Genomic DNA, 15,417 nt, shown 5'->3' with positions numbered 1-15,417 from the left:
AGCCTGATGCAGGGCTTGAACCCAGGACCCTGAGATCATGACCTGAGCTGAAGGCAGAGGCTTAACCCACTGAGCCACCCAGGCACCCTGGGTCTGTTCTTTTTATATCTAAATCTAAATGCTGGCCTCATGATAACTTCCAGCAGCCCAGCAAACTGCCCGACAGCAGGCTCATATGCTTGCACTCCTGACATAGCCCTGGAGAAGCTTGATCCTCCTTCTGCTGGCGGGACCAAGGACACCTGGCTGAAATGGTAGCTGCCATCTGGTCTGACCTCATGGGCTTTTTCTTTCGCTTATGAAGAGCTTGGATTAGAGGAAACAAAAACCCATGCCCACCCCAGTTGCTATGATTTGGATCCCTGGATCTAGACATCAGTAAGATACGTACACTTTGCCTCTGCCTCTTACACCAAGAACTACTGTTAATCTACTGAGTTAGTTTCGCACGACCATGGAGAAATCGAGAGCCAGATGTCAATCTGTGCTGACTCCAGAGTAACGATCCCCGTGAAATATAATGGCATATCAGTAGAACATTAGGTTTGGATTCTGTGAATCAAAATTTTTTTTAAAAGATTTTATTTATTTATTTGACAGAGAGAGATCATAGGTAGGCAGAGAGGCAGGCAGAGAGAGAAAGGAGGAAGCAGGCTCCCCGCTGAGGAGAGAACCCGATGCAGGACTCCATCCCAGGACCCCAGGATTATGACCTGAGCTGAAGGCAGAGGCTTTAACCCACTGAGCCATGCAGGTGCCCCTTAAAATTTATTTTTTGAAAATTAGAAAATATCTGACTGAGATGACACCAATTGGCAGTCTACTGCTGTAAAGATAATAAATCACAAAGGATAGTTTAATAACATTGGGTAATTTAGGAGAACAATCCAACTAAGAAAGATGAGGTGTCTGTAATCATACAGCAGCATATCTAGACTCTAATTTAGCCTTTGAAATAAAAATAGCAACAACACAGAAAATTAACTTGAACTTTCTAAATTGTGTTGTATTAAAGATGAATCAGTGCCTATTGTTTGTCAAGACAAGGAGTATTTTGATTTTTAATTTAAAAAATATTTTTCAGTGAGTTAAGCAAGAGCTGGCTCTAAAAAACTGATTTCAAGTTCATACTGAAGAAAAGTTTGATGTTATTTTCTGAAGGTTCGTGGAACCTGCAAAGCAGAAGACCACGCTAACTGGGGGTGTCATGTGGGTTATATCCTGTGTTGTTACCAGCTTTTCTTTGGAAAATTAAACGTTCTGAATTTGGGGGGTAAAGAGGAAAATTTACCAAAGCCTGCCGTCCATGATGATACTCAGAGTTTGCCTGTGCCAAGCTCAGTGTTCAGTGCTTTGTGCCTTATTTCAATTTATTCTTCTATCACTGGAAAGCCTTATTTTGCCTCTTTTCAAAAGTGGAAATTGAGAGCCTGAGGGAGTAAGGAAGGGAAGGAGCCACTCAGAGTCCCGCCTAGGCCTTGCTGTGCTCTGGGAGCACCCCATGGTCCGGGAGGCGTCACCCAGAGAATTCTCTGGTATTTGCTGAGTGAAGAACTCCCTGGAGCCTGAAAGACACGAAGCCCGTTTTCTCACTCCAATTAGATTAAAACACAATCTAAACATTTATTTATTGGATTTATAGGAACAGCTTTGTTTATTTATTTTTTTTTTAAAGCCCAAGGACATTGGATAAATTCCACTTCAGTGAAAAAATTTCATTTGTTTCAACTTCTCTTCCCGACTCTGGGCCAGGCACCATCGGTAGGACTCCATTTATCTGGGTTTTTCTTTATTTTTCAAAATGTATGAAATGAAGTTGGACGGATGGACTTGAAACACCTATTTCTGCTTTTACTGAAGAAAAATACCACCCTGGTCAGTTATTTTTACTTGGGAGGCAGGCTAGAGGGATAGTTCTGTTTTGCATTCACTCAGTGGGCCTTACTCAGAGAGCGTGGGGTTTGTAGAGGGACAGGTGTGTTGAGGGCTGGGGTAGAACTTCCTGCTTTGCTTCCACTTCCACTTCCAAGCTCCACTGGGGGCTTTCCGGCAAGTGGGTGGAGCGGAACGTCCTGCTTCCCTGCCTCCTGGATGTGGGACATTCTCCCTTTTTCCACACAAATGAAGGGAGGAGTGTTTGTTTTGCAGAGATGGGGCAAATGGATCCTTTCCCTCACAACTCCTTGCCATTATATTACTGTTCTCACGGCAAGCATGTTGGTGAGGTCCCTTCCAAATTTCTCTACATGTATGTATGATTTTCAAAAGCATTATTAAAAAACCTTTTTGCAAGTTAAAAGATTTGGTGGTAAACTCAGAAAATACAGATTCAGAGGAGGAAGTTTGAAAGACTCCTCTAAGTGCATGCCCCAAGCAGAGAACCCTTGTGGTAAGTCACATTGCATGGCCCCGGTTTGTTCTGGCCAAAGACCGACCTACATAACTTTCTTCACTGGGTGGACTCATACTACTTGCACTGTTTAGCCTTTTTTTTTTTTTTACTGCATTTAAAACTAAACAAGATTTTGTGAATATCTTTCCATGTCAATATCCCTATATCCATATTTAAATCTATCTATACTTTTATGCCATCTCGATGGTATAAAATATTCTCCATGGAGCCTCAAGTTTACTCAGACTGTTTTCTCATATTGAACACCAACAAATTCATGATGTACACAAGGATTTTTCTATTTTCTCTCTGACCAAGCTTCTGTGTTTCTTAGGAGGGTAGTAGAAATGACTCTTTGATTTTCCACCAAACATTTACTGTCTGCTCTGTGTTAGACAGAGTGCTCTGGGCACAGGAACACAAAGAGGAAAAGGACAGTCTCTGTGCCCCTAAGGTAACCGTGGTCTTACGAAGAAGAGAAACCATGCTAAAGATAATTATGACAATTGCCGTACATATTGGAACTATATTATCCCTTCTAACTTATTTTAAAATTCCAAAACTCAATAGGCTAAAATAGGCACGGAGAATATTTTTCTTTTTCCTTTTGTTTATGTGCCAGGCAGTAATTTCATTTTTTATAAAAGAAAATAAATGAAAAGATCCATAGGATCCTTTGGGCCCTTTGTTTTTCATCGGGTCTGGGAGAAAAAGTGGACCTTTCTATTCGCTCTCAGAAGCAAGCCCCACTTTCTGGGGACCATGGAAAGACAGGTTCCTTCCAGATTTTGCCATTTCCCTTATTTCTGAATGCATCATTGTCCTTGCTTTCCTGTTGTCAGCAGAGTGGAAGGTGTCTTGAAACACCTCACGATATCTATGCACTTTTCTCCCCCAGGCAGTGGGTGAGCAGGGGTGTTAACATCAAGTTGTAACCGCTAACAGAGTGCTCTGAATTTCCATCCCTTCTTCTCTCCTGCTTGCTCTCCTTTCTGTGGTGGCGATGGCGCCCTTAGGTTGGTGTAGAGAGCAGTGTTGACATCCTTGATTGTCCTCTGACTGTAAGTCCCCACCTTCTGCTCCTGCCCCGACCTGCCTGCGTGTCCCCCCCTCGCACTTCCCACCCGCGTGTCTGGGCTCTCCTTGCTTCCTGCGAGTTTATTTTCGCCGTGATTGAATTCATGGTTGTGGTTTCGAATCACAGCCTAGTTTCTTCTCTACTCAGGAAGAGCAGCAACTGTAACTCTAAAATCCAGCCCCTCCCAACCACAAGAACACTCAAGTGCCTTCCTGAATATGAGCAGTATTTTTTTCCACTAGCTTACAATGTTTGCACCAAGGTTGTACCCAACTTGATAATTTCAGCTTCATATCTAGGGCTCGATATTTAGAAAGAGTATCTGTGAATCATTTCTTTTACTAAAGTCACCTGCAAATCCTCTGTGCTAGGCGGGCCAAAGCCCCAAACACAACTTACAGAAATGAGTCCTAGCAATGTGGAGTGTGGACTCTTGGAGTCCCTGCTCCATATTTGTCCCTTCCGAAAGCAACACACAGTTGACTTGTATAGACTATTTTCAAGCCCTGGGGTATGTACCACTCATGCTTTGGTTTTGCACAAATTAAGATGATGTGGCTCTTGGAAGACTTGATGACTTAAAGTGATGGTGGTCCAACACTGTGGGACTCCTTGGTGCAGGCACATTTCCTAGTAAACCTCTCTGCATATGTATAGTCTAAGAAAAGCAGGTGAGCCTTTTGAATGGAGAACCATTGCCTTTATCCAGAGTATTTGCTTTTTATTCCATGCTCACTTTTTCCTGCAAGAAGGAAATTCCTAAAACAACGAGAAGTTTGTGGGTGTCAGATTTCCTTCCTTTGCTTTTGGACCAGGCTCTGTTGTCTAAACAGAATATTCAAAGAGCAATTTGAATACTTCTGCCTGTTGGAGTCTGTTGTTCCATAAGAAATACTGCTGATATCCAGTTAGGTAGCACCCCCCAGGATAAAGTCTTTTGAGGCCATGTTGAACTGTGTTTTTCTAACCTAAGGTTTTGTGTGGGTGTGTTTTTCATCAACAGGAGATGGCGAATATTTTGGCTCAGAAGCAACTGCGTTCCATCATTTTAACAGTGAGTACCCGTGCGGTGTGACCACCTTGTTGGGCAGGAATGGCTTGGGGCATTCATTTATCTCCCCTTGCAGCTTCAGTTTGTGGTTGGTTCTGTGACTTGCTTCTGTGACAAGCAGTAGTAACTAGCAAGGAGGAAGAAGTGTGCTTTTGGAATTGGAATGAACGAGGCTTTCCCACAGAAACCGTCTCATAGGATTGGAAGGAGGGGTGTCTGGAACTGCCCTGGGAAGACATTCTGGGAGGAAGGAGTAGTAATCTCTCCCAGTGGGCCAGGTTTATTACACTCACTGTCACTTTATTTTTTAATTTTTTAAAGCTTTTATTTATTTATTTATTTATTTGAGAGAGAGAACATGAGGAAGAGAGAGAGCACAGGCTGGGGAGAAGCAGATTCTCTGCTGAGCAGCGAGCCAGATGTGGGACTCAATTCCAGGACCCTGGGATCACGATCTGAGCCGAAGGTGGATGCTTAACGGACTGAGCCACCCAGGCACCCCCCCTCAACATCACCTTAGCTTTGCATTTAGGAAACCCGGGGCTCTATGACTAAAAAAATCCACTGGTGTGAGCTTACACTGCTTTTAATGAGGAAGCTAACTGGAGGCCTGTCAGACTCTGACAGAGGCTCTGAAATTCTGACCATCACTTCCCTGGGCCCCTTTGCAAGAGACAGGCAGAAAAGACTTACCAGTGGAACCCACTGGTTAACTGCCATGTGCAAATGACCTGAAATGTCAGTGGAAAAGAAGTCCAGCATTTTATGCGGTGAATGTTTAGAAATAAATCAAATGGCATGATTTCCTGAGGCATTACCCGCTATTTGACTTTAACCAAAGACTGAAAAGAAGCACGTGTGATTGATTCCCAGCTTACCAAAGAGGCAATTTCTATTTCTGTGATTTCAAAGAGGAGTTCCACTAGCTTACAATCACACACACATACACGCACACATGCGCACACGTGTGCACACACACACACACACACACACATTCCAATACAGTGAGGCCGTTGAAAATTAAAAACCTTATGAGGGCAAACATAATAAATATTCTAGAATCCAAAGCCAATAGCCATGACTACAATTTGTCATCGAGTTTGATTTTGAACTTCCTGGCTGACAAGGATAAAAAGAAACATATGAGTGTAATTTTCGTTGCTTGATAAAAGAGGTACCCTGGTTCTTCAGGGATGACATCCTTCTCCCCCTGGACCTGGGCTATGAAGTAGGTGTTGGTAGAGCATCCGGATAGATTCTTGGTCAAAGAATGGTTTGGTAGAAGTTGCAGGAGGATTCAAAGCACGGTTAATCGTTATCGTGGTTCTTAGCGCGAGCAGAAAGCACAGTATTCGAGCGTGGTTCAGTGACATGGGACAGGAAGCATGGTCCTGTTCCTGTGGGACAGGAAGAGGGTGGAAAGATGAAGGGTGAGAGATGTTACGCTAAGGTCCGAGCCTGCAGTTCCTACCTGGGTGTGGCGGCCGGAGTTGGAATGTTGGGAGAGGGGCCAGGTGGAATGGCTGTAGCCCCCGTGCCTAGAAGATCAGATGGCTTCCATGGGACTTCTCCTCTGAGACTTCGAAGGCTGGAAGTTCCAGGCTGCTATCCTCAGTCAGAAACTTGGAGTGAAGATACTTTTGAGTTGCTAATAAAATAGATGGCCTATACACACCTTGGATACGAAACATATACTCTGAATTAATGTTCTGTTCTGAAATTGGGAGGATATGGCGTTTTATGCCATTCGCCATATCACCGCCGAGCTTCCCACCTCCATCAGCCCCGATACCTTGGCTCAGTGACTATTTTTCCGTTTCTCCTTCTTCTCCTCACCCCTCCTCCTCTTCCTCCTTCTTCTTATTTATTTATTTATTTATTTGCTTATTTATTTGACAGAGATCCCAAGTAGGCAGAGAGGCAGGCAGAGAGAGAGAGAGGAAGGGAAGCAGGCTTCTTGCTAAGTAGAGAGCCTGATGCGGGGCTCCATCCCAGGACTCTGGGATCATGACCTGAGCCGAAGGCAGAGGCTTTAACCCACTGAGCCATCCAGGTGCCCCCTCTCCTCCTCCTTTAACTGGCTCTTTTGACATGGTACTCAGAGCCGGGGTGTGGAGTCCAAGTGCATGCTGGCTTTGGGACACCTCGAGAAAGTTCTTTCAGACGGCAGGACGTGGTTGGGTATAGCACATTCAAACTATCACATTGACTTGTCCTTGGCGTTTTTAAGGCAAAACCTTGGTCTCTGCTAGAGGGGACGTATGTTAGGCCAACTGTTCAGTCTCCTTTCTGACCTCGCTCCGGGGGGGCAAAGGCCCCCATGTCTAGTCTCCTGCCATTTCTTTTCTATTTGTTCCATTTTGGTTCTGTTTCTAAGGGGAAGGGTCATTTTGTTTTTCATTTAATTGTTAGCAGGAGAGCAAAGTCGTGCACATGAATTAGCTCATTGCCTGTGGTGGTGGTGTTCTCTGGCTAGTTGCCACGGTGAATGAACTGCAGGCCTGATTCATACTCTGCTTTCTTTTGTGTTGCTTCTAAAACATTTCTCCACCTAGATGCTGGATCACCTGTTGGAGACAGTTATAGGGTAAGAGGATGGCAAAGTTGCTGACAACACATACACACGATTTGTTCCTCTGCTGCGTGCAAGGAAGGCTTCTGTTGTAGAATTCCACAGCTCTCTTCAGGATGCTCTCATGTCAGGCACACTTTTTTGGTTTATAGAGCTGCAGTCACCCGTGCATTTCCAATGCCTTTCTTCTGCTCCCTGCTGCACAGAGCAGGTCTTTACCTGGATTCTGGCCTAACCATCAGGAACTTTATTGGGCCCTGGAATAGAAAGGAAAGCTCCAAGTTCACCCACATCCTCACCTTTCTTCTGAAGGGTGGTCCCACAGACCTACATTTCCCGGGCCTCCAAGTGAAGACTTCTGGGGTTCTTCTTGACATAATGACAGGGGTTAATTGCTGTTGGCTTTTTCTTCCTTTAAAAAAAAAAAATCATTATTTCTGAACCATCTCCCCAGCATGTCATCCGAGCTCAGAGAGCCATCAACAATGAAATGGCACACCAGCTGTACGTGCTTCAGGTGCTTACTTTTAACCTTCTGGAAGACAGGATGATGACCAAGATGGACCCCCAGGACCAGGTGAGTGCCAACGAGACAGCAGCAAAAGCACATAGGGGAGAGAAAGTGGTTATTAAAGATCTTTTATTGGACTACTACCAAACCAGGAATTTGTAGATGATGATATTGTTTTATTATCATCTTAAAACTTGGGGGGGGGCTATATATATATATATATATATATTCATTTTAAGATTTAAAAAAAAATTATTTGAGAAAGAGAGCACATGAGCAGGGGAAGGGGCAGAGGGAGAAGCAGAATCTCTACTGATTAGGGAGCTTCATTCAAGGCCCGATCCCTGGATCCTGAGATCATGACCTGAGCTGAAGTCAGACCCTTAATGGACATACCCCAGAACTTGGTGGGGGTGGATTTGTTTAAAATTTAGGTGAACTTGGGCTCAGAGAACAAAGCAGATGGGATTATTTCATTATACATCAAATACATGCATATTTTTCCTTTGTTGGATAAGAAAGCCTAATGTCACATGGCCATGAATCTTGGCCCTTGGTCCCAATACCTGCGATGGTAATGGCTTTGGAGTCAAGTTCCCAGACAACTCGGGCCATCTAGTTGCCCTGTGTGATCCTGATACAGCTGGAGGAATTAATTTCCATTCTCCAGTGCTCAGTGCTGAGAAGCGTGGGTGGGGGGGGGGTGGGGGCGTTCCTAAATTACACCTGATTTCTGGGCTTGCGTTTGTGTCAGTTGGCTATTGTTTTAATTCTCTGTAGGCCTCTGGTGGTTGTGTGTGAAAGGTTATGCCTCCATCCAGAAGGCTTTGGGGGAACTTTAGTGTGTGAGGACAGACTGAGAGGAAACAGCTGGGGACCGTGCCGTAACCCATTTTCAACTTAAGCAGTGCTGCAGCTTTGGAAAGGAAAACACTCATTACTGGCACGTGAGGGCCTGATCTATCGCAGATGTGAGCCCCACGTGGGGAGTGTGTAACTGCCGCAGCCCTGCGTCCATGGCACGAGGCCACGCGATTAAGAATGATGGAGAGGCTTGGAGAGGCTGTCCAGCGTGCCCCGGACTTTGGCAAGGCCAAGTGTAATCATCCCAGAGAGAGGAGACTGTCAGCTTACCACTTCTAGTGACGGAAGGCCTTGCATCTTAATGTGGAACGGCCCTCCCCATTTGGAAATGCTTCCTTCTATTTATTGAAAACATATATACATATATATATGTATATATATATATATATTTTTTTTTTCTTATTGTGGTAAAATAGATGTAGCCAAATATTTACCATTGTAGCCATTTTTAAGGGTTTATTTCCACGTAGTCATTTCTTAGTGGTGGTAGAGATCCCTTGTCACTTGAACGCTGTTTGTAAAACCTGCACGTGCCTCTCACTTGGGCTCGACCAGTGTGGAAAACCCCAGACCCAAGACTTCCATCATTTTTGGGACACCAATTTGAACTTCTAGGTAATTGACCGAAGTATTCCAAACGACGTGGCCGTGAGGATAACCGTGGGATGAAGCCAGGGCTGACCAGCTGACCAGCAGGCTGACCAGAGGGGCGGGGGAACGATGCGGAGCCCTAACTTGGGACATCCGTTGTCTTTCATCTGTTTTTCTTCGGCCTGAAAGCCGTGATTCGTTTAGATCCTGGGGAAAGAGGGAGTATCTGTAATATCACACAGTGAAAGCAGCTCTTCCCTCCTCTTTTTTCTCCCGAACGCCTTCAGGCTCAGAGGGACATCATATTTGAACTTCGAAGAATCGCTTTTGATGCAGAGTCTGAACCTAATAACAGCAGTGGCAGCATGGAGAAACGCAAGTCCATGTACACCCGGGATTATAAAAAACTTGGCTTCATTGTAAGTAAGCTATCTCCAGTAAGCGCTCTCCTTCCAACATCAGGGGTCTGACCTCAGCCACAGAAACCGATGTCTCCTCCGAGCGTGTGGTCCTCTAGCGCCTCGCGGAATAGTTTCCACATTTTCCAGATGTTTCGCTGGTTTCAATAGGATCCCGTAAAAATCTCTTCTGGCTGCAGTGCAGCGGAATAGCTTGCCTAAGTGTGACTAATACGGAGTTTGTTTATTCAGTTTTGATTAAGTGTAGTGAGCCCGGAATGCATGTAGATTTCATTAACTCTGCATCACAAGATGCTTCAGGTTCTATTTGAAATAAATGGGCGATGGCAACTGCGGGATAGATGTTATTATTGGGTTAGTGTTTGGATCACTGACATACATGGCTTTTCTATCAAAATCACATTGAGGGTCTCCTGAAACGTAGTCACGATGAGATTTACGCAATTTGTCCTTTCCTGAAAGTTTTGTCTTGTTACGGATGTTAGTAAGACAGCTCCTTGATTTCCTTTTTTTCAGTTTGCAAATCAGAACACTGCTTGTCCTGAACATAATCTGTTGTTTTGTTTCTACTTGGGTTCTGATCTGGACTTTATCACCATGACATTTCTTCCGTGACTTTGAGCTAATGAATGTCAGCATCTGAGGGTGTAAAATTAGGTTTCCATTTTGGCTGGCATCTTAAGTGGCCAAAAATGAGATTTTGGCTTCAGTGATTAGAAATCATTAGGCATTACTTTGTCATTTCAAACACACTCTTCTTTAGTACACACACAAATATTAATCTTTATGTATATATGTATCACGCTTTGTATGTTATTTGGGAAACCCTGTCTTTCATGGGGATCGTCTTTGGAAATGTTTCCATATTAACATGTATTGTTTCCCATTACTGAGGAGTTTTTCATTTTTGGGATGGACTATAGTGTATGTAACCAAACCCTCTTTCTATTTGCTATCAGTATTTGAAAGTTACCATAAGTCTGAAACTGACTTCTTTGCCGCCCAGTATTTACATGTATCCATGATCATGTTATTTGGATAAATTTGTGGCATTTATTTTTTAAGGTTGTTGATATTTACCAATTTGTTTTCCACACTGAGTCATTTCCACTTTAGCCCAGTGGATCAGAGTGACTATTTTTTTTTTTTTTAATCTATCCAATGTTTCCTAAAGTTAAAAAAAAAGTCTGATTATTTATTGTTTTTATGTAGATAGTCTTTTTTTTTTTGTAGATAGTCTTAATATGTCTTTTCTAATAAGAATACTTGTCAAATGTATTCTGCTTTACAACTTACTTTATAGAGGAACTGTGATATCATTCTTATATCATCATATCTTGTATTTTGACATTCCATTTACATTTTTTAGTAGAATCTATTTTTTGAAAAATTTTAGCAGGAAGTGTCATGGCCAAGAGGCCAGGTAAGAGCTCCCTGTACTTGAAGTGTATTGGTGGTCAAGGCTAACAGGCGGTCCCTGCCCTGCTGTCACCCACCTGTGTATTAGCAGTTACTGGGGATATAGCTGAGGAGTGTGCACGCGGCTCACGTCCTACCTCCCCACCCATTTTTTTCCCCGGGTTTTACTTTTGTGTCTTGAATGAGGCCTGTCCAAATCACTTGCGAAGCTTTGCAAAATCACCCAATCTCTCTTGCCATCCAGTCATATCAAAATGACCTGGGAAGAGATCAAGGCATGTGTATTTCAAAATGCTCCCAATTGATTCTGATACTCCGTCCCAGTGGAGAGCCTGGGTATAGGCTGTGCTCGAGTTACTCCCATTTGATTGCCTTCCTCCGCTACCACCTGGATTTCCAGTGCATTTGAACTGTGTAGAAAACACAGAGCTCTGGTTCTTGATCCATAGTGCCTCCAGGCTCACTCTGCCTCTCTGCCCCACGTCCTAGTCGGGGACGATTGGATCCCCAAATGCACAGTGTCATTTCTCCTTCTGGCTGTGTGCCTGAAGGGTGGAGGGGAGAGGAGACATTGGGGGAAGAACACTTGCTGGGATTCAGATTATTACAGGTTCCTGGGATTATTACAGATCCCTAGGAATGGTATATGTAATGGGTGTCGGAGGTATGAAACATCTCCCTTTTTATTTTCATGTTCTAGGTGAGGTCATCAGAATATTTCATGAGCCAAAGTCGGAGTGACTTTTCTCAGGGTAGCTCCATCTGTGTTAATGTGGTGTTCATTCCTTCCACAGCTGACAAATAGAGTGTATCTCTGTCTTAGTTTTCAGTGTCTGCTGAGCGTTCTGCTTCAAGTAGTTTAGGAAGAACAATGTATTTTTTAACTGAAAGCCAATTTGATGTGGTTTTAAGGCTTTAGCTCTTATGTGGCCTCCTTTCAAAGGACTTGAAAAGTCATTTTAGAAAAAGCAAAGATCTGGAACCTAGAATAACCAAAGAGAGAGAGTGTTGGTTTCCTTTATTTTTCCATGGTTCTTTTTTTAGTTTTCTGTTTTAGTCCTTCCCCTGAAATTTCTTCCAAGCCATGAGCTTGCATCAGAAGAGTTGAGAAATTGGAATGACTAGTTAGTAATGATTTCTAATGGTGGAAAATTTCCTACAGCCTTGAGGAGCAGAGATACTTTTGAATGCCCAGTAAGCCCAAAACAGGCAAGCCTTGGTGAATGGAATCACGGGCTCGTTGCGCCACCTAGAGACCATCGTGCAAAAATGCTGGAAGCCGGCCGGAAAATCTCTAGATGTTGTAAGCTGCCCGGATGCAGAATTCTCTTTGTGCTTCTGAAAGAGGAATAATCTTGCCTATTCCCTTAATGAACTCCTTCCTGTTGCCTCCTTTAGGAGCAATTAAGGTTTGGATAATCTTTTGGTTCTCGTTGAAAAGAAGTTTAATTCATAAAACACAGATTGTTCTTTCTCATTTCCCGTCTTCCAAGTAGGAAGTGCCTAGGAGATGTTAAATGACAGGTTTTTGGAGTCAAGTAGGCCTAGATTTTAATTCTATCTTTCCTGGTTACCAGCTGTTGGACCAGCCAGCCTGTTGTTGAACCTGTTTGGGCAGCAGGTTCCTCAGTTGTGCAGCTGTTTGTCTGTTTTAAGGTCTTCAGAATGTCATCAAAGATCATCTGATAGTGCTTCCCTTCTTTGCTTTTTGGAGAAAACATATCATGGAAATCACAGGCAACCTCTTCAGTTTTCCAAAGTAGAAGGGACAGTTGCTCCAACAAGGCAAGAAGAGCAGTTGTTAAAGGATAAAAAAGCACAACACCTTTGAGAAGGCAGATGGCCTTACATTCCTTCCCAGCACAGCCTCCCGACAGAGCAGATTCTTCTGATGAAATAATTCTGAAATCTCAATTTAAAGCAGCTAAATGGTGTATTACGGTTTGTCATAACACAGAAAAGCACCTGCTTCTAAAACAAAGCTGCTTAATCTTCTAAGATCTCTCAGTTAATGATTCTCTAGTTGCAGAATGGACTTGCAGGTGCCCAGGCGGGAGGAGGGGTCCGGGTTATCTGGGATGATGCTGTTCTTATTAAAAATAAGAGGGTGGGGACGCAGGTAGTTCTCAAGGCACTGGAAGGCAGATTCCCTTATTTAGAATACTTTATTTTGAAAACTGGGGAAATACCTAAATACAAACTGTACCTTGTTGATTATAATGACCAAGAACTGTGCAAAATGGTTTTCATACTCTGAAGAGTTGCATTCCTGGCCAGAGACCCTTCAGAGTTTGTCTTGATGTCAGATTAGCAGCTTCTCTATTTGTGAATTTTACCTTCGTTCGGTCGGTTGGACAGTCATTACAAAGGACATATCTGTAGTTCATTTTTGTGATTGCCCTTGAACCAAGGCAGATGTTGAAGTTGGACAAGGCTGTTGTTTTTGTTTTTTTCTTAAATGCTTTTTCTTTCCCATTCCTTTAGCTTGATTGGGCCCCAGATGAACTCATTTTAAATGAATGAATGAATGAATGAATTTAGTAGGCTCCACACTGGGCATGGAGCCCAATGCAGGGCTTGAACTCATGACCCTGAGCTCGAGACCTGAGCTGAGAAGCTCAAGACCTGAGCCAAGATCAAGAGTTGGACACTTAACCCACCGGGCCACCCAGGTGCTCCAATAAACTCATTTTTAAAATAAACTGTTTCTGAACAGTATAATATGTTTTAATATGAGAAGTTTTGATAAATATTTCCCTTAACGTTTCCGATTGTCCTAAAAGAGAAAAGTGACTACAATGTGGAAGTGAAAAAAGGTCACGAGAAAAAGATGACTTCAGAATTAAGATTCTCTTTTGAAGTGTAGGTTTGATTGTATTTTGTTATGGGGAGGCCACACCTGGAGAAGATGTAATGTATTTACGCATTGTTCTCAAGAGTGGGCACATGGGGGCACAGGGACAAGCCCTGAGGGGTGTCAAGGGACAGAGGGGGTGAGGGGGGAATGTGGACAAGAGTCTTTGTTGTGGTTTCCATGAAGAAAGCAAGGCAAGATAAGGTGGGCAGGTTTAAGGTTGGCCGGTTTAAATAATCTCATTGGACTGTGGAGCATAGGGGCTGCCCCTCGCTGTCTGCCTTGTGGTGATGAGGGCAGGGGACAGTGGACCAGAGTGCAAAACCCTGATAAAGGAGATGTTGGGGTTTGGGATCTGGATTGGAGAGTCTGCATATGAAATGCATGCTTCCTATCGCTAGGAATTAGCTAACCCTGGGAAGGGGCAGGTTCTCCAATCTTAGCAAGGACCCAAGGGATCAGAGGATCAGAGAATACCAAAAATTTAAAAAAATGGCTAATACTACAGATTCATGTTAAAATTTTTAGAGGATTTTCTACTTCCCCAGATGATAGAAGATAATTATGCATCTTTACAGAAGTATAATTATACGTAATTGCATATGCAGTGCTTGGTGTCATTTTAATATAGTTTTTCTCAAATACAGATGGCAGGGAATGAAGTGAGATGCGTGTTTACCCATGTCTTCCTCCATCTCCATCCCCATCCCTATCACAGAAGGAAGCCTCCTGCTCTAAAAGCTACTAGAATTCAACCGTAACCGTGAGCGTGACCTGGGGACAACACTTGGGCTCTGAACGCAGGCTGCCCGCGGTTGACTGCTGACTCTCCCACGCACAGGCTCAGTGGCCTGGGCAGATTACTTGATGTTTTCATGTCTTGGTTTCCTTATCTTTAATCTGGGGATCTAAGCGTTGTCTCTGTTGGTGAATTTGTTGTGTGAATTAAATTAGTAGATACTTGTAAACCCTACAGCAGAATGCCTGGCAGAGAGCAAGCGGACTGGGGATTTAGATGCATTTATGCCGATGTTATAATTACTATTGATACTGTTATTGCAGCATCACACAGTGTCCCATGACCCTGTGACAGGCAGTGATGGGGGTGTGAGAGTTGTAAATCATGCCAGGAGGGTAGTGAGAAAATGTGTGGCTGAAAATACGAGTTACTGGTGAAAGAGCCATGTGCTTGGGACACTGCAAACATGCGTCGCCGGTGCACATTCAGGTTTACGGGAGAGAGAAGTCGAGTTGGCTTTTGCAAGTAAGGAGAGATGATAGAGAATTTTCAATTCAAAGGGGTTTGACATATTCAGTCAATCCTCAGTCCTCATGGTTAATGGATTCCGTATTTGCAAATTCAGCTATTTGCTAAGATTTATTTGTAATCCCCAAATCAGTACTCCGGGTGCTTTCATCGTCATTCGCCTATGTGAGGTCAGAACAAGGAGGGGTGCCTGCCTTCTTGGTTCAGCTCTCCTCCACTAAATGGGGGTCCTTTTCATAGTCAAGCCAGGGCCTCGATGTTTGAAATCTGTGTGTTGGAGGCATTGCTGTTTAAAGGAGTCCCCAAGTATATGTTCATAAGCACACGGAGCCGAAATGCACCTTATGGGGGGAAATGTGGGTTAGATAAACTCAGGTCAGGCGTGCATTACAGTGTCAT

The 15,417-nt window shown here is 43.6% G+C and overlaps 1 protein-coding gene across 11 annotated transcripts in view; it reads left to right on the top strand.

Moving 5' to 3' along the window:
* The window catches only part of ELMO1 (engulfment and cell motility 1), a 520,745-nt gene that overhangs the window by 194,549 nt on the left and 310,779 nt on the right, over positions 1-15,417 (top strand). For all 11 annotated transcript variants that reach the window (XM_004741958.3, XM_004741959.3, XM_045089495.1 and 8 more), the window contains 3 exons: positions 4,474-4,524; positions 7,548-7,670; positions 9,347-9,478. In XM_004741958.3, the coding sequence (XP_004742015.1) occupies positions 4,474-4,524; positions 7,548-7,670; positions 9,347-9,478 (306 nt within the window). The remainder of the gene's footprint in view (positions 1-4,473; positions 4,525-7,547; positions 7,671-9,346; positions 9,479-15,417) is intronic.

Source organism: Mustela putorius, unplaced genomic scaffold (assembly GCF_011764305.1).
Source record: "Mustela putorius furo isolate JIRA1106 unplaced genomic scaffold, ASM1176430v1.1 tig00003845_pilon_pilon_pilon, whole genome shotgun sequence".
Lineage (NCBI taxonomy): Eukaryota > Metazoa > Chordata > Mammalia > Carnivora > Mustelidae > Mustela > Mustela putorius.
Note: the sequence above shows the minus strand (reverse complement) of the source record. Positions and strands in the feature narration are given on the sequence as shown.